The 19,163-nt window shown below is 41.4% G+C and overlaps 1 protein-coding gene across 2 annotated transcripts in view; it reads left to right on the forward strand.

Moving 5' to 3' along the window:
* Positions 1-19,163, forward strand: part of LOC102736777 (FRAS1 related extracellular matrix 2) — a 134,917-nt gene that overhangs the window by 87,262 nt on the left and 28,492 nt on the right. Inside the window, exons 5-7 of one of the 2 annotated variants that reach the window (XM_081814856.1) lie at positions 5,662-5,787; positions 6,929-7,180; positions 15,690-17,185. In XM_081814856.1, the coding sequence (XP_081670982.1) occupies positions 5,662-5,787; positions 6,929-7,180; positions 15,690-15,751 (440 nt within the window). In that variant the 3' untranslated portion in view covers positions 15,752-17,185. Of the gene's footprint in view, positions 1-5,661; positions 5,788-6,928; positions 7,181-15,689; positions 17,186-19,163 lie in introns of those variants that run through there. The other variant, XM_081814855.1, reaches the window with a different exon arrangement.

Consider the following 19,163-nt stretch of genomic DNA (forward strand, 5'->3'; position numbering starts at 1 on the left):
AAAAAAAAAAGAATTCTGAGAGATTTAAAGAAGGAAAAGTCCCTTGTAGGACTACCCCGTGGGAAAGCCAGTGTTAAGTTTGGAAAGAGTGACCCTGAAGTCATTTTTGTGTGTGTGTCTCTGTTTACTTAGCAGAGGGTTTACTATTTCTTTTTTCTTTTTTTTTTTAAAGATTTTATTTATTTATTTGAGACAGAATGAGAGAGAGAGAGAGCACATGAGCGGGGGGAGGGTCAGAGGAAGAAGCAGACTCCCTGCCGAGCAGGGAGCCCGACGCGGGACTCGATGCGGGACTCGATGCGGGACTCGATGCGGGACTCGATCCGGGGACTCCAGGATCATGACCTGAGCCGAAGGCAGTCGCTTAACCGACTGAGCCACTCAGGCGCCCCGGGTTTACTATTTCTATAAAACCACCTTGGCTTTGCCTCTCAATGAACCCCTTCTCAGAGGCTACTGTAGCTTCCACTTAATGGGCTCATTGGGATCTGACATATGATATGCTGTTATATTACATAATACAGGTATTATATTCATAAACCTATTATGTATTTGTACACGTAACACGTAATACTCCTAAACTTGATTAATATGAATATCATACAGATTTTATGCCTTATGTAATACTTCTGTAATTTCATATGTGTAAGTTTATATACAGAATTCTATGAACACATTGGATCTGTAAAGGAATTCTCAAAATACTTGTTTTTAGCTTCCTTTGTCCTGCCTCTGCGGTCCCTGCCGGCTCTGTTCTTGCAGTAATTATGTCTTTTATAATCTCGGTTGAGCCTTCTGTGTGTCTCTGGCGTGAGTGCTGATGCCCGCTACCCTGGATGTTCTTCCTTTAGAAGTAGACCATAGTGGTCACGGGCTTGGTCTTCAAGACGGGCTTCTTGGGGTCAAATAAAGGCATTGCCACTACCAGCCTAACCTTCCCGCTGGTTCCGTAACCTCATGTGCCCCATGTCCTCGGAGGTAAAATGGCAGGCATAGTAGTTCTTACGTGAAAGCTTTGTTGCCAGTATAAAACCAGCCAGTACATGTGAAGGGTTTAGAATGAGGGCTTCACAAGCAGTAAGAACCCCATACGTACTAGGTAATGGTATTTTTTTAGTATTAGCTGTTTTTTTTTTTTTTTAAAGATTTTATTTATTTATTTATTTGACAGAGAGAGAGACTGCAAGAGAGGGAACACAAGCAGGGGGAGTGGGAGAGGGAGAAGCAGGCTCCCCGCAGAGCGGGGAGCCCGATGCGGGACTCGATCCCAGGACCCTGGGATCATGACCTGAGCCGAAGGCAGTCGCTTAACCAACTGAGCCACCCAGGCGCCCTTAGCTGCTAATTTTTAAGGATGCCACTCTGGGGGGTCTTACACTTAAAAAGCTGTGCTTGCTTGAAGCAGTCAGCTTGTGAGCTTCGACTATACATATGAAGTGAAGTTGAAAAATGACGTTAACCAGAAAAACCTACCAGGAAAGCTTTTCTCCCTCTCTCCTTTTCCCGTTTCGCCCATAAACCATCCTTTTCTGCCCGAAGTTCGGTCAGCAGAAGACCTAACCGTGGTGCTGGACCTCTTCACCCTCTGTCAGACCAAGTGTAGGAGTGGGTTCCAGAGCTAAGGGCAAGCTCTGGACACCTAGCTTTCATCTTTATGCATACTTCAAAGCTCCTGGCTCTAGCAACCAGTGCTGGCTTGTTTAATCAAACCTGCATGGGCCATAGCACGTAGGAGGGACTCAAGGTATGTAGTTACAATGCCATACGTGGGACTTTTACGAGTAACTTATTTTTAAAAGCTGGCCAGTATAGATCAGTATAGAATAAGTATTATATATGATCAACTCTGTCTTAGCTCAGGCTGCTATAGCAAAATATAACACACTGGGTGGTATAAGCAACATTTATTTCTCATAGTTCTGGAGGCTGGAAGTCCAAGATCAAGGTGCCGGCAGATTCAGGCTTGTGGTCTGCTGCCTTCTTGCTAATATGCTCATATGGCTTTTCTTTGGTGCATGTGCGTGGAAAGACAGAGAGAGCGAGCGAGCTCTTCCCATTCTTTTAAGGATACTAATCCCAAAATGAGGACCCCACCCCCACGACCTCATCTAAACCTGATTTCTTCCCAACAGTCCCCACCTCTAAATACCATCACTCTGAGGATTAGGGCTTCCATGTGTACATTTCAAGGGACACGTTCAGTCCACAGCAAACTTTAATAAAGAAACAAAACTTTGTGTAATATGTATACTAATGCCGTTGGAGTAAATGACCTGAGGACTGCCAAAACCTGAGTGATACTGGACTTAATTTCCATTAGTTAATAAAGAAACTCATCGGAACTCATTGAATACCTGACTTGAATATTTCATGGCACTGTGTGTATTTTTTCTAATGAAATGTTACGATAATTTCTATGTTGAAATTTTATGTTTGGTAAAATCCTACATCATAATAGTAGGAGTAATTTTGCCCTTACAAAGACTCATCTTAAAAATAAACGCGATATTTCTCTAGATGTCACTCCAGTGACAGCAAGCTTTTTGAAATGTCTATGCCTTTTGTCTGGATCCAGTTTCTCTTCTCCCATTCATTCCTTCAGGCTTTTGTCCCCTGACTCCACTGAAACAGTTCTTGTAAAGATAACCAGTGACTTCCCTTTGCCAAATCTAATGATCGATTCTCGACTTTCTTGACTTGTCAGGAACATTTGAAACATTTCATCGGTCCCTTTTTCTTAAAACACTTTTTGCACTTGGCCTCCAGTATCCACACTCCCTTGGTTGTTCTCATCACTGGGACCCCACTCAGCCTCCTTTGCTCAGTCTTCCTTATCTCCCTGACCTCTAAATGCCCTGTGGCTAGTCCCTGGATCCATTGTCTTGTTTATCTACAATCCCTCCCTAAATGATTTCATTCTGACTCTGACTTCACATACGCCAGCATGCCAGTAACTCCCACTTTTATCTTTCCCATCTGGACCTGTCCACTGAAATCCAGGATTATATGCCCAACTGGCTAAATTTACATCTCAGTTTGGATATTTAATGTTCTTAAAATATGTCAGGTTACAGCACCCATATTCAAAGCCTTCTCATGCTTCTATATTGAGAGGTGGATGGACATACACACAAGCAATAGAGAGACCACATATTAAAATACAACTCTGACCCACAACCGACTGGGAAGCGACACCACAGCCTCTGAGGCAATCAGCCTCAAGTGGTCAAAGTTTAATCAATAACTGACAGCTTCCCTGATTTTTCTCCTCATTTTCAATTTAAGACCAACCAGAGAAGCCAGATGTGCTCCCATAACTAGTCACATGGGATGCCCCACTTCTAGTCAGCCTGCCCACAGCTTCCCTGTACCAGCAGCCTCTAGTCAGGGCACGGCTGCAGCCTTCCTTTTCTTCTCCTATAAAGCTTTCCATCTCCTCCAACTCCTCAGCCTGCCTTTGAGGCTCTGCCAAAGATAAGTGACGGTGGCTGACTCCTTTGCTGTGGCAAACTTTGAATACCAGCCACTGTGTTTTCATTCCATTGGGTAATCTTCGATTATTTACACAGTATTTTACTCTGACTTAAACCCAAAGTCCTCCCAGTGATCCTGAAAGCGCCACCTGATCTTCCCACCACCCACCCAATCGCTGCTTCTCTGGTCCCCTGTCTTGCCCTCTCTTCCTTACTCCATTTACTCAAGCCACATTGGCCTCCTGGCCATTCCTTATACACACCTGGCACGACTTGGCCTGAGGCCCTTTTCGCTTGTTCATTCCTTTGCCTGGAATTCTCTTCTGTAAGTTATTCACAGAGGGAATCTGGTTACCACCTTGCAATCTCAGCTCAAATGTGACTCTATCAGAGATACGTTGCTATATAACACAAACCCACCATGGCACGTACCCTGCCCTAGCCCTCCCTGTCCCCTGCAGCACACTCTATTCTCGTCATATAACTTGTTACTTCCTGACATCTATTCTTGTATATTTGTTTATTTTATTCTTCTCCCCCACCCCCAACTAGACTGAAAACTCCCTAAGACCAGGGATTTTGTTTACTTCCATATCCCCTCTGCCTAGTAGGAGTGTCTGACAAGTACAAGTCACCCAATCAATGTTTGATAAATGAATAATAAGTTACAAAATCTTATAACCACCTTTTTTTTTTAATGGTACCATTTTTTACATTGATATATCAGTCAGAATCTCAGAAGAAAACAAATGACATACTCAATTTTTTAAATGTAATAATTTAAATTTAAATTAATTTAAGTAATTTAAAAAGAATGTAATAGTATGACTATTTACAAAGTTGAGGGCAAAGACTAGGAGACCACCAGGCATGATAAAGGCTAGGAGGATAAAGGCTAGTAAGAGTAGGCACCGTTACCACCTCTAGGCCTGAGGGAAGGAGAAGTTAGCTGAGCCCAGAGAGTGAGCTAGGGAGTCCAGTGGGCACCATGACAGTTACTTGGGGGAAGGGGTGCGGCCAGCCCTGAACCCGGAAGCAGCCAGGGGAATGAATGGTGCAGACCTCATTCTGCTCTTGACCTCCAGGTCCTGCCTGTGCTCCCCTTTGGCTGACCCATCGGGAAGCCAGAGCACAAGGAAACCTTTGATGTGGTTCACATTCGTCAGCTCCTGGGACACAGGGCAGGGTGGAGAGGATGGGACACGGACCCCGAGCGCCTATGTCTTATTCCAACAGTCTTTTATAATCATCAAAAGCAGGGTGGCTTATTGTTTGAAAAATAACCATGAAGCATTTTCTATGCGTATGCGAGACTTCAGTGAAACAGACTCCCAGTCACCAAAGTATCTCTTTGGGGGTTATCATGTCAACTTACTGAACTAAATGTTTTCCTGAACTCAGCCTAGTTTTACATTGAACTATGTTTTTCACCAATTTAATTATGCCATTTTTATTATTTAGCATGCCTTTCAACTACCTTAAAAATGAATCACTGAGACTTATTCTATAAATATAATGTTGTATACTGTGTGTTATTGTTATTTCTCTAGGGGAGGAAGGAAACCACAGGTATGTTCCTTATAGCTGACTAATAGATTCATGAATTCTAAAGGAAGTGCGATTTAAAAAACAAGCAAACAAAAGAAAGTATTGAACAGTGCATTATTATATTTTTAAGCATTAATCATTCAAAAGGAACACATTTGAGGTAAATTTGAGCAGATTTTACAAGATCTGAATTTTCATTTTGACTCAACCAGTAAGAGGCTTTGGCAAATAAGTTCAACTCTCTGCACCTGAGTTTCTTCATCTGTAAAGTACAAGGTGACTTTGACATCTCTTTTGCCTCTAAAATTTGACTACGCCACTGGAAGGTGGTGACCTGTGTCAAGGGAACAAAGTTGCATTTAAAGGAAGTATGTCAGCAGCACTGATTGAGAAAAAAACCAATTGCTAGAGATAAAAGCAATGTTGGGCTTTATCTCCAGGTTAAGAATTCACTGGCCCAGAGCCTGCACGCTTTATACCTATGATTGCTCCCCTCTTCTCCTCTTTCCCCTCACGCTGTGTTACTCTAAAAGAATATGCCAGGGGGAAAAAGTTGATCGTTAGAGCAATTTTAATTTGCCTCGGATTGTTAGAAGCTCAGACAAAAATAATAGCAGCTGCGACTGTGTTTTCTCCTTAGAGTCAACTGTATTTATTCCCCAGTCTGAATACTCTGTTGAAGAAGATGTCGGTGAGCTGTTCATTCCCGTCAGGAGAAGGGGAGACGTGAGCCAGGAGCTGATGGTGGTCTGTTATACACAACAAGGTAGCTCGATTTACCAAAGAACTGAACTGTCCCCCCAGAGATGTATATGTAAGCCTCTTTGACATGTTGGAACCATAACATTATGCCTTGAGGGATATGCTTTATTATTACAGTTTTCATAAAGTACAAAAAAGCATTTATCCAGAAGTCTTCCTTCACTATTACTCCTCTGAGGAGAAAAAAAGCAATTACTAGAGATAAGAGGGCCTGGAACCACTGCTGTTACTTATCAAAACATATGTGATTCGTGTGGTTACTTATTCTAATATTCAAAGCTCTTTGGAGTGCGAGATTGATGTACCCTTCCCCCACCCAAACCCAATCACGTAGAAGAGGGTTTTTTTTTTAAAGGGGGGGTGGGGGGACAAAAAAATACATACCCAAGGAAAAGAAACTAATTTCAAAGTAGTTTAAAACTCTGAATTTCAAAATATTTCTTTTACTCATTGGGTAAGCCGCCTCTGAATTTCAAAATATTTCTTTTGCTCATTAGGTAATCCTCCTCTGAAAGGTGACTTTATGTAATACAAAATTAAAATTAATACATAATATTCATTAATATGCTAAGTATCTCTCTAAGAAACAGACTTTCTAAGAATGCAAAAGAGAATGTCATATAGGCAGTTGATATCTGAGCAGACATTCGTGAAAATTCCCATTAATGTATTTATATGAGTTGAAAGGCAATAAGGAATTGTGGTCTGAAACACAGACTTCAGGGTCCGCCTTGGGCTCTGGGTCCCAGAGCAAATGGTTTAACTTTGTAAGTCTCCAATGTGTAACCCCCAATAGAGTGTTGAGAGGATTAAGCAGGTAATGCATGTAAAGCACTTGGCACTTTGCCTGCACCCAGTAAGCGTTGGAATAGTAGGAGCTATTATTTTGTAATGTTGTGTTCTTCTGAAAGACCAGTGGCAGGAAGTAGAGAAGAAAACACTTGAAATGTAATATTCTTTGTATGTTTGAGACCACTGTGAAGGGGACTCATGATGCTAAAACAGTATGTAGGCACTATTGCAATTTCCAGGGAGGTTCAGATATACAGATTGACCATGAAGATGTTGCATATGAAAATAATTATTTCTGGAAACACCCTTGTAACATGTTCTACATAAACACCATTTGGATTCTCTGTCCCCAGGCACGGCAGGCGGAACTGTGCCCACATCAGTGCTGTCCTATTCAGATTACATATCCAGGCCCGAGGACCACACCAGTGTCATCCGCTTTGACAAAGATGAGCGCGAGAAAATGTGTCGCATCATTGTTATTGATGACTCCTTGTATGAAGAGGAGGAAACATTCCATGTCCTTCTGAGCATGCCCATGGGTGGGAGGATTGGATCAGAGTTCCCAGGGGCTCAGGTTAAGATCGTCCCTGACAAAGACGATGGTAAGTACTAATTTAATTGAAAGTTATTCCTCCTACCAGGCAGACCAACATCAGGCACAAACTGTGACAGACAAATGAGAGTGTAAAAAAATTACAGCATGCGTGTTTTTTTATGTTTGGTTTTATAGTGTGATTAAGTTTCAAAGTTGGCTGCATCAGTTTGTCTTTCTTGATTTAATATTTTTAAAAGGCAAAAGTCACACTTACGTGTTTTTTTCTCTGTAGAGTTTTCTTTTACAATGCCATTTACCATTAAATGATTAAACTTTTCCAATTTCGTGAGGAAGAATCGAAGCAATTGTAATCAGTTTGTTTCCTTTTTGTTTGTTTTGTCTTGCTTTTAAAAGCTTATATTTGCAATGTTAATCTCAGTATTTGAACTTGTTTAACAAAGAAACCCATCCGACAGGACTGTTAAACAAATAACTAGAAAGATAATAAATGTATGGAAAATGAAATCCAACAGGCAGCTCCCTGCCGCAAAGAGGAGGAGGGTTTATCCTAGACCACTCTTTCTGAGGGAAACTCATTTACCATGAAATAATCCCGCTTTTGGAATAGAAAAAGGAGCAGAAAGGTCTTAATCTTCCCAGCTCAAGAAATAGTTTGTGCCTGATAGGGCACCTGGCTGGCTCAGTCGGAACAGCATGTGACTCTTGATCTTGGGGTTGTGAGTTAGAGCCCCACATTGGGTGTAGAGATTACTTAAAAAAAGAAAAAAAAGAAATAGCTTATGCCTTGAGAAAAGAGAAGAATAAATGCAAAAGAACAAAAGACACAGACAACAGAAAACACTCTATTTGTTTCATCTGGCTAATCTTTATCCTTACCGTTTGCCTGACTTTCAAAACCAGAAAGTCTCTTCAAGTAAGAGAGTTAGTTTCCTTCAGCCAAGTAGAATCTCCCACATCCGTATGTACTCCCCAACATAGTATAGCTGACCTTAACTGCTATCACTTGACAAGAGGTCTTTCTGTTTCGCTGTTGAAAGTCATCTTAATACATCTATCGTACACTTCTCTGCACAAATATCATTAAGAGAAATATGGAAATAAAAATGTCTTTTCCCTTTTTCCATGAATCAAAATGTCTCTAGGGTACGAATTTGCTACTTTAAGCCATTAATCTTCCTGCATTAGGGCAAAGCACTTTGGTTTGGAATCTTAGTTTTTTATTGAATCACTCAACTTCCACTAATGTCCTACTTTGGGCATGACATAGTGATTGACTGGACAGGAATAATGGATAAGGACAAGAATAATGTTTGGGCTTCTAGCTAGGGCAGTTGAGTTAACAGTGGTCCAGTTCACCAAGCTAGGGAGAACAGGAAAAGGATGGGTTTAGGGATGAAACAATGAGTTCATTTAGAACATGTTAGTTTGAAGAGCCTGCATGGTTTCAAAGTGCTGGACATGGAGTAGGAGAATGGGAGATATGGGTCTGGAGATTAGGACGGACATAGTTGTACACTAGAGACATTGTTGCTTGTTATCTCCGTTGATAATAATAAAATCATGGGAGAATATATAATGGCTTTAGAAGACATGCAAAAGTAGCCCTCATATGATTTATAATATGGGCATATTCTATTCAATTCTCTTATTTTAAAGAACAGAGTACATTCCATGAATGCTAAGGATACAATACGAAATGATGAAGAGGAAGGTAGTCATTATAAGGGTATGAAATCCCAGTAAAGAAAGTGCTAGGAAGAATCTAAGAATCAAACACATTTCCGTGTCTAACTGCTGTAAAGCATTATAAATTGGTATTATCTCTCATGCAACAAGCTAGGTCATTACCTTAATTTTTCTTGCTTGTCCAAAATTTTTAACAAGTCTATTTGAGGGATTTTTTTTCAACATGTAAATATTTCACTTACTTTTTTTAAATGATATGAAAGAGAAACCCAAAGCTTATGTAAGAGGAGTTTGCTTTGTGATCTTTGTTGGAATACTTCATATCTTACTAGCTGTCTGGTCAGATTTTATTCATGTCTCTAACTCTCCATCAGTAAAATGGGGATACTAATTTTACCTATACTTTTTTCATTTTAGAAGTTGACATCTTATAAGTGTGTTTTGCCTGTCACATACATAGTTTATAAATGAAAACAATACTGCTAGCCATAAAGAACTTTCATCTTGGAGAGAGAAAAGAATGCTGGTTTAATGGGGAGAAAGTCAAATTTCACGCATGCGCAGTAATACCGATACAAACAGTTGTCTCTTCTGAACACTTACCGTGTACCAAGAACTTTACATGAATTATCCAGTTAAATCTCAAAACCACTCCAGGAATAGATAGGTCTCCTCCCCTTGGCCGATGGAAAAACTGGACTCAGGCTAAGAAAATTGCTTAGGACCACACAGATGTAAAGTGTTGGATATATGTCTTAAATTTAGGTCTATTTCACTCAGATTTGATGTGCTTCATCACTAGGCTATAATGAATCCTGAAACTCATCAAGGGGATTAAAATATAAGTAACACCTAATGACATAACTGAAGGGAGGCAATTGTCATAGAATCTAGAAAAGAATAAATATAGGTCCACACTGGTAGGGAGGGGAAACGTATTGTTTCTGAGGAAAGCCAATCTTTCAATCACTAAAAGTTATGTAATTGGAGTAGGGAAAATGTTCAAGGCTGTTACATATCTGGATGAAATATTCCTCCTGACTTTCCAACACTCTTTGCTCTGATTGTGTATCTGTTTCTGTGATAATGGGTACACTAGATGACAAATCATCCATCCATTCCCTGACTAATAAGAAATAAATTCTTTGTAACTTTGTAACTCAGAGCAATCGGAATTTTAAAAAGTGAATTGATTCTCCAAAGCTAGGTTATTCCTCAATGAAGCGAAGAGATGTTGTTTCTGTGCCTGCATAGGAGAAGATCAAGACCTGGACCACAAGTGACTCTTTTCAGGTCCCAGTATCAGAAGATCTCATCCAGGACCAAGGGTTTTCTCTGTGCACACTCTCAGTGACATGAGAGTAGAACAGGGGCTCAAAGTGCAGAAACACAACCTGGCCAAATCTGTATTGAATCTTTAAGAAACAGCTGAAGCCTTCATTGTGTTTGGAAGAGACTTTCACATGAGCTACACACTGACATAAGAATAATGCTGTCATTTTGTGCGGCTTTAAACGTCCTCCATCACTGTCCTCAGTCCTCAGTACTTCAGTAACGGTTATGGCCTCTGTTCATCGGGAAGAGTATTAAGTCGGGGCTAACAGTATTTCACTAATCTTCGCTGTCCGTCTGTGGAAGTTAATTAAGGAACATTCAAACTGAATCCATTTTCTCCTTTTGTGCAACAACACACAGGGGTTTTAGCTAAAGTGGTTGGCTTCCTCAACCACCCTGGACAAATTACCATTCTAGATATGAGCCGCTGGGACACGTAAAAGGGAGCATGGTGAGCCCTGTGGTAAATGTAACTCAATTGAGTGCCATTCAGAAGCTTACTGACATCGGAAAAGCTTTCTCAACTGCAGGACTGCGTTAGAGAAGCAAAACATTTCTAATACTAGAAAAATACATTGTGGTATGGTGTGTGGGTGAAATATGTTTTGTTCATTTGTGCCGAGCTGAAAGACCTGGTTACCATCTTTTTTCTTCTTTAATACCGTTATTTGCATTAGGGTAAGCTCCAATTAAGCAAAGGCATGCCAGTCATTGGAACGGCCAAATTCAATTAAAGTAACAGCTTAACTAAAAACAAAGTTACATTCTGATTTAGTGTGCTTGAGTTAGAATGATATTAAAAATCAAGGTATGGGAAAATGAGTCTCTAGCTGCTTAGAATATTAATTCATTGCAGCCATTAGCAGACTATTTAAAATAGTTGGTGACGCTAACTAAGGATTTAGTGAATGCCAATGGATGTTCAGTGAGTGAAAGGTATTGTCGGAGTGCACTGGATGATAAAGATTATACCAGGTTTTCTGCATGGCTAGGATTCTAGATATAATGATGTAGATATTCTACACTTGGAAAACAACAATAACATAAAACAATATATGAAATATCCTGCCATCTAAAAAAAATTGAATCACACATACCATACACACACAGAGCAAATATTTGTTGTGCATTTACAAAGTGTAATAGGCGGAGGCTACAGAGACATTTAAGACATGGGCCAGAATCTCATAACGTGTACAGTCTGTTTGGGAGAAAAAAAAAACTAAGTGCATAGAAGGTTAAATGAGAATCATTCATTTCAATCATAATTTGAGACAGTAAAAGGGAGACTAAGAAGGCAGAGTGGGATTAAAAGCAATTGCATGATCACTTTGTGAGTCAGAGGAGGAAAAGAGGAGAGCTTCACAGGCAGCAAGGATTCAGGTAAATGGAGAACAGAGCAAAGTATTCCAAGATTACATGAGTGAACACTTGAGGGAGGGCAGAGCTCTGGGAGCAGTGGACAATCTAGTTGGGCCAGGTTGCCTTTCTGAGAAAGGTTGAGTGCTCAAGTCCTTGAGTTAACTCTTGGCCCCGGGCTAGATAGACTTTGCTATTCTCTAGTCAAGGAGTCTTGACCAATCCACTTTTCTTCTCGGGTCTGTTTTCCTCATTTGAAACATGAGCATATTATCACCTGAATTTCTTACCTTTCACAATTTTTGTGAGGAGCGAACATGATCTGTATGGAAGCACTTTAAAAACCTAGCTAAAGAAAAGAAAGGTGGGCATCATGAACAGTAGAGTCTGAGAAAGAGATTAAAGCATATCGTGGGTGCCATTGAATGCGATAAGGAGTTCCGAATTTATTGGGTAGGGAGCACCCGGAAGTGTTTGAACAAGAGAGTGCAATAATCAGAGCTGTATTGGGAGGTTATTAATTAGATAGCCGTGGAAGTGAACAGGATTGGAACCAAAAGTGTAGAGTGAGACAATGAGACTGGCAAGGAAACAACCTATTGCTAAAAATACCTGCTATGACTTGGATCTCATGCAGGTAAGAGGGAGGAGGGGAATTAAAAAAATATGTTTCTAAAAAACCTGCTTGACCGGTTCAAAGAAGGGAGGTACCATTCATTATGGGAGGTGAGGAAACCAGCCAAGGGAAAGGAGATTGGAAGAAGGTGAGAAATTCTATTTAAACACACCAAGTTCAAGTTAGCTATGGCTTCATGCCAGTGAAACTGGGCAGTAGGCCCCCATAAATATGGAACTGACTAAGCTGGAGTTAGGGATTTGTGTTACATACACAGTTGCACACCTGATGGTGACAATTGAAATCAGTAGGATTCACGAGAAAGAGAGGAGAAGGTAAAAGGGTAAATCACTATGCAGTACAATTTCACATATATTTCAGTAAGTTAAGTGTGTAAAGTAGAATAGTTAAAGGTTACTGGAATATATATCTACTAAATATTAATATACAGACTTGGGGGCGTTAGTTGCAAATAAATCATTAAGTATCACTTGTTACATAGCAAGAAAATTGTGGGAATATGCAAAACAAAGCACATTATTGGACTTGCCAAACAATAAGTACACTTTTAGGCCATTTAAACTGGTTTTAAATGTTGCCTCTTTTTAAATTAACTTAACATCGGGGCATCTGGGTGGCTCAATTTGGTTACGCGTCCAACTCTTGGTTTCAGCTCAGGTCATGATCACAGGGTTGTGAGATGGAGCCCTGTGTCTGGCTCCACATTCACAGGGAGTCTGCTTGAAGACTCTCTTTCTGCCCCTCCTCCCCTCTAAAATAAATCAATCAATCTTTAAAAAAAATAAAATAACTAACAGTAAAATAGTGTGGTTTAGCTCCTTCATCTTATACAACTTCTCAGTTAAATTTAAGCCATTTTATGGTAAAAAGTTACTTCGTACTATTTTTTGAAATTATAATGGTTTCAGGAGGGGGGGTGCAAAATTAGAGGCTTAATTCATTATTAACAAACTCATGAGTGGGAGAGGGTAAGAAAAAGAGCATTTGTGAATGTGAATGAGTGGGTCAGTCACTAAATCTGAGTAGGAGGGTCCAGAGAAGTGAGACTTCCCAGGTTTGACCTTTGAGAGGACCCCCATACCCAGTCCTGTCTGCCTAACTGTCAACCTGGCTGGCCCCAGCGCCCAGCAGGCCAGCTGTAAACAGGGAGCCACTCCACAGTAGGCTGAGGTGCAGGGGCATGTATTACCATAAGGCAAATGAGCTCGAGTCCGAAGGGAGTTCATTAACAATAGGAGTACATTGGACTCAACTGGTTACGGTCAGGAGCTCTAAAGGACCTTGCTGCTCCGCTGCTGTGAACTCCCTTGGCCTCCTGAAAACTGTTGACACGGTGCACTGCTCGCTGCAGGAAAGGCACGGAGAGCTTTGTTCCACTCTGCGCACGCACACTTGGCAAGCAGCCACCTGAATCTCTCCTGCTAGACGCATGAAAGCATTCACCGCCACCACCAGAAGAGACAGAGGCACCAGAGCTCTTTAGGAGACCAGCTAACAATTTCATATAATTTACACTGAAGAATGACCTTGTGGCCCCCAAGAAAGTGAGCACAGGGAACCGGGGCCAGGACACAGGGCCAGTCGACCCAGAAATAAACTCTCACATTCGTGGGGTGTAAATTTGCAGGCATGTCGTTGGCTAGGGTGGTTCTAAGACATTAAGCTTGTGATACCGAGTAGGACCATACTGTTCACAAGATGAAATTAACTCATGTCTTTCTTTCTTAGGGCTTCATAGATATCAAATACGTCCTAAAATAATAATCACTGACACGAGCATCTTCTTCGGTGTGCTAAGCCTTTTGCTTGAATTATGTCATTTCACACAAGGACACACAAACTACAGGCAAGGTGTTATGATGCCTCAGTGTCCTCATTTGTGAGTGGTTAGGTAACTTGTTCAGGGTCACATAGCTGGTAAGCATTGAGCTAGGAGGACCAGAGGGACCATGGCACTAACCACTAGGCTGGCTTCTGATTGATTCTACGCTGTTCTACTCAAAGATAGTAGGAGGTATCCTGATAGAGAACTTGACAAGATGAAACAAGCTATATACTTTTATATGCATATAGCACCCGAGAATCCTAGAATAATTAAAATGCTGACAGTTATAGGCTTTAGGCGTGAACTCTGTACATAAACTATTCAGGTTCACCTTTTACCAATTTGAATTCCAAGGATCATTAGGAAAGCATAGTAGTACCTTCTGGTACTTCAACTGGACGAGGAGCAGCATTGATTTTTCCCCATCATTTAGCCATCTGCTCCCTTCCGGAAGGATCGGGTTTGGGCTCTCTTGTAAAATCCTTATGGGTGAATGCCGTCTCATGTTTGTTTTGTCTTGTTCATGGTAACACTAAATGCCTGACTCTCATCTCTTCCACACAGGAGAGTGGGTGCTGGCCATGTAATACCATCTTGTAGACATCAAATGATATGTATTGCTGATTTATTATCACTAAAACCCTGGAAGTAGGTCACTAAACCTTTGTAGAAACCTTGAGATCTCAGTCACAGACGAATTCCATTTTAGTGCTAAAAATCACATAAATCTGAGAAGTGAATTCTCACATACTAGACTTATAGATTTTTGTGAGGGAAATTATTAAAAGAGGTATTACAGTAAAACAATAAAAACGTAAGAGGCTGAGTAATTAGAAAAGATCTCTTAATAAATGCAACTGTTAGCATCAGAAATTGCGAATTATTCTCCAGAAACAGAGGTCTGGTGCCTCCTCTTGTTGAAATCATAACACACAAAGAAAACGCCAGTAAGCCCGAAGCTACAACGTGGCTGAAGGCAGAACTTCAAAGCTGTGACCCGCACGTCCCATGATGTTAAGAGAGGCCAGAGTCTGTGAAATACAATGAACTTACACAGGCATGATGATTCATTCACTAAGTCCAGACAAGACGTATGTACCTGTGGTCTGTTGTGGAAAACATGCTCTTCATAAATTCCATTATTAAATGGACAACAGCGTCTCCTTTTATGGCATTAGAAGGAAAAAGTAAGGAAAAAAGTTTGGAATATATGTACTATTTTCTGACACTGTTGATCTACTGGTTCGTTGGTCAGTGTAGAAATGTGACTCTTATTCATTTGCTTCTTTATAAACCCTGCCAGCACCCAGAAGCAGTTCTCCTGGAATTAGGGCTCCCTACTGGGTGGCCAGGTCCTCTGTGCACCTTCCTTTCTCTCTATGGATACATGTTACCTTTCACAGGATTCATATGGGTTTTATGAATTCCCTAAGCAGCAGGTCTTCGTTCGGTCTTACTGAAGCAGACATTTGGATCTTTTTTCTCCCATTATTCCTATAAATCCTATACATACCTTTCTTGTAATTGGCCTTTAAATGCTATAGAGAACCTTATTACTGATCTAGAGAGAGACAAAATTGCCTGGTAAAGAATATGGTTAATATCATTTGATAAAACTAGTGACCTATATCATTATTATATCAAATAATCACAATAATAATCTATATTGGGAATCTAAAATGTAGTAAAACTAAAAATACCTCTTTTCTTTAGGCCATTTGAAGCACTTAAAATTTGTCCTGTCCTCACTTCACATATTTATTATACCTTACTAAGCGCTGGGCACTCTCCAAAGCACTGAGGACACAGCGGTGAACAAGATGGGCCCAATCTACAGGGGCAAACAGATTCAACATGGCGAACAATAAGACCAGGCTCCCCATGTAATGGGAGTTTTCAAAGGAGCGTCCAGTGTGGCCTCGGTTCCGGAAAGGCCAGGTCTCCTCCACACAAAGAACTGCGAAGACTGAGTCATGCGAGTTGGCAGCTCACAAACTGATGTGCATTGTCACATGTCCCCTTAAGCTGTGACAGTCTCTCAATTGTGAAGACAACTGCACAGTTTGGAATGAGGCAAGTCACAGTCCAGATCGGCAGTCGCCGAGTTTAAACAAAGTCTTACGAAAAGAAATTAAATGGTTGGTAGAGCTTTATTAGCTAGTACTTTTTTTAAAAAGTCGGAATAGTCAGAATATAGGCATTGTGAGAGAAAAAGAGCTCTCTTTTTACACCTACCCGGGCTGCAATATATCTCAGCTTCAATTTCCCTGAGGGTGTTTCCCAAACAGTCTGTGTCACACTCCCAGGAAGTACACCACAACGCCAAAGCTCTGTGCTCAAAATGCCAACAAGAAGCTCATTCTTTTCTCCTCCTCCTCCTCCTCCTTCATCTTCTTCTTCTAGAATCACACCTATTTAGAGGGATGATTTTCAAGACCACACTCATTGCCAGGGAAAGCTTGAAAAAGCCAAAGCCAGAGGGTTCTTCACATTCTCACTGCTGCAAGGGGGTATCCTATATATACAAGATATGATGCACCTTGCAGGCCGAGGGTGCATGGTGTATAGCTCAGTGAACTGGTGAGATGCTGTCTACACTATGCATCAGGGTTGAAAGAGACACAGAATTTTAAACCCACTTTCCAGAGGATCTCTGTCTTCCTACCGAATCTAACGAGCATGTTTTAACTGACACTGGTCCAGAATGCATCTTTTGAAGTTCTTTAAAATGTCAGTATGTCTAAATACCAGTGTTACTGGATCCAGTTCAATGTACTGAGGGGACAAATAAACTACCAGCAGGAGAAGATGTTTGATTAATTCTCTGAGGAGAGCTTCATTACTTTGTTCAAAACACTGCATCCCTTGACATTTCTGTGAAGAGGGAAACTCCATCAAACCCTTGTGTTATAATTATGGAAAACCCAATAATTTACTTATGCATGCATCTTCTTTTTCTTTTTAATCAGTAAAGGGGAAGTATGTTACCGTGGGTCTAGTGACTTAACTTCTGAAAGAAATCAAAACAAATTGGGAAAACACAAACAAAACAGAGTAGGGCAGGTGGTTCTTGCTCTAACCTGGCTTTTCTCCTGTATTCCTAATCTTGGTAAGCAATTCTACCAGTGCTAGACCCCTTTCTCTCACTTCCCACCCCAAATCCCTAATTCTGCCTCTTTTATATCTTTTTTTTTTTTAATGAGAACCTCTTTTTTTTTTTTTTAAAGATTTTGTTTATTTATTTGACAGAGACACAGCGAGAGAGGGAACACAAGCAGGCGGAGTGGGAGAGGGAGAAGCAGGCTTCCCGCCGAGCAGGGAGCCCGATGTGGGGCTCGATCCCAGGACCCTGGGATCACGACCTGAACCGAAGGCAGACGCTTAACGACTGAGCCACCCAGGCGCCCCTGCCTCTTTTATATCTTTGAATACCATATCCTTACTCTCTTTGCCGTCGGAACTGCCACCACACCTTCCAGCCAGCTTCATACTTTGCTCAGATCCCTGCAGTGGCTGTTAACTAGTCTCCCTGCTTCCAGTTTGCCCACCCCCAGCCTCTCCATCCTCCACACCCCCTAAACACTCATTTTATCACGGCCTTCCACTTCTTAAAACTGAGCACACCTTGGGGCGCCAGTAGCTCGGTCGGTTATGCATCTGACTCTTAATTTCTGCTCACGTCATGATCTCAGGGTCGTGAGATGGAGGCCCACACCCAGCGCAGAGCCTTCTTAAGATTCTCTCTCCTTCTCACTCTGCTCTCTCCCCCACTCATGCGCATGCACAGGCTCGCTCTCTCAAAAAAGCAAAACAAAACACAACTGACTATACCTCTCACATGACAACTTCTAGGCCCCTTAGCTTGGCACCCAAGGTCCTGTGTGACCTGGCCATTTCTTTCTGTTTTTCTTCTTCCCCCACCTCCTCACCCTGGGCAGCGTTCCAAACATGCCAAATGCTCTGCAGTCCCCAGATGTGTGAAGCTCTATGTTGCTGCTTCTGCTGGGGACATCCTCCCACTCCACCTCCTCGTGCTCTCCTGTCTAACTCACATCAGTGCCGCAAAATCCAGCTGCTAATAAGATTAATGATTTACAGGCACCACGTGGCACTTACTATCTGCAGGTAATGTGCTGAGCACTTAATGGCCATTTTCTTATTTTGTCCTTTAAAAGGAAACACCCACAATTAAGGAACAAGGGAGAGATGAGAGAATAACCAGAGGAGAGTGGTATTATAGAAGGAAAAGGATAAAGAGATTCAGGAAGACAGGTATGGTCCACAGTGTTACATTCTGCGGAGAGAAAAAAGAACACAGGTTCACGGTATGCAGTTGGATTTAGCAAAGAATAGGGCACCAGCCAACTTGGAGAGAGGATCTCCAGATGCTTTGGAAGATGAAGCCAATGACCAATAAGTTTTGATGTTAATGGGAGCTGAAAAAGATAATGGATAGTCTTTTAAAGTTATTATTCAAGGGAAAGGAAGAAAGGAAAAACTTTCAGATCAGATAGTCATGCTTGTGGCTGTGAACGAAGGTGTGGTAGTATTGAGGGAAAGATTATTTATGATAATCTTAAATTGGGAAGAATGAACAAGGAGATAGATACAATTTGTAACATCAATAATTAGCAAGATCAGGTAGCACAGTTCAAGCAATTAGAATTGCTTCATGTGTGGAAACTCTATGCCTGGGAAGCCATACTGCCTGGGGTCTAATCCTGGCTCTGTCTTAGGAGATATATCACCTGTCAAGACCCAGTTTCTGGGGCGCCTGGGTGGCTCAGTCGTTAAGCATCTGCCTTCGGCTCAGGGCATGATCCCAGGGTCCTGGGATCGAGCCCCGCATCAGGCTCCCTGCTCAGCGGGAAGCCTGCTTCTCCCTCTCCCACTCCCCCTGCTTGTGTTCCCTCTCTCGCTGTCTCTCTCTGTCAAACAAATAAAATCTTAAAAAAAAAAAAAAGACCCAGTTTCCTCAAGATAACACCTATCTTATAAGGCTGTCATGAAGAATAAATAAGTTAACGTATGTAAAGTACTTAGAACACCAGTATGTTTAGTTAGCATTATTATTATTGTCAAGACAACAGTGCAATAGGGTATTTACTTTCTGTTTCAACTACTGGACCAGGAACTCTTCAAAGACAAGGGCTGTGTCTCCATCGGTATGGCCAGCATGGATCATGG

The sequence above is a fragment of the Leptonychotes weddellii genome, chromosome 3 (genome assembly GCF_054177405.1).
Source record: "Leptonychotes weddellii isolate Sample4059 chromosome 3, ASM5417740v2, whole genome shotgun sequence".
Lineage (NCBI taxonomy): Eukaryota > Metazoa > Chordata > Mammalia > Carnivora > Phocidae > Leptonychotes > Leptonychotes weddellii.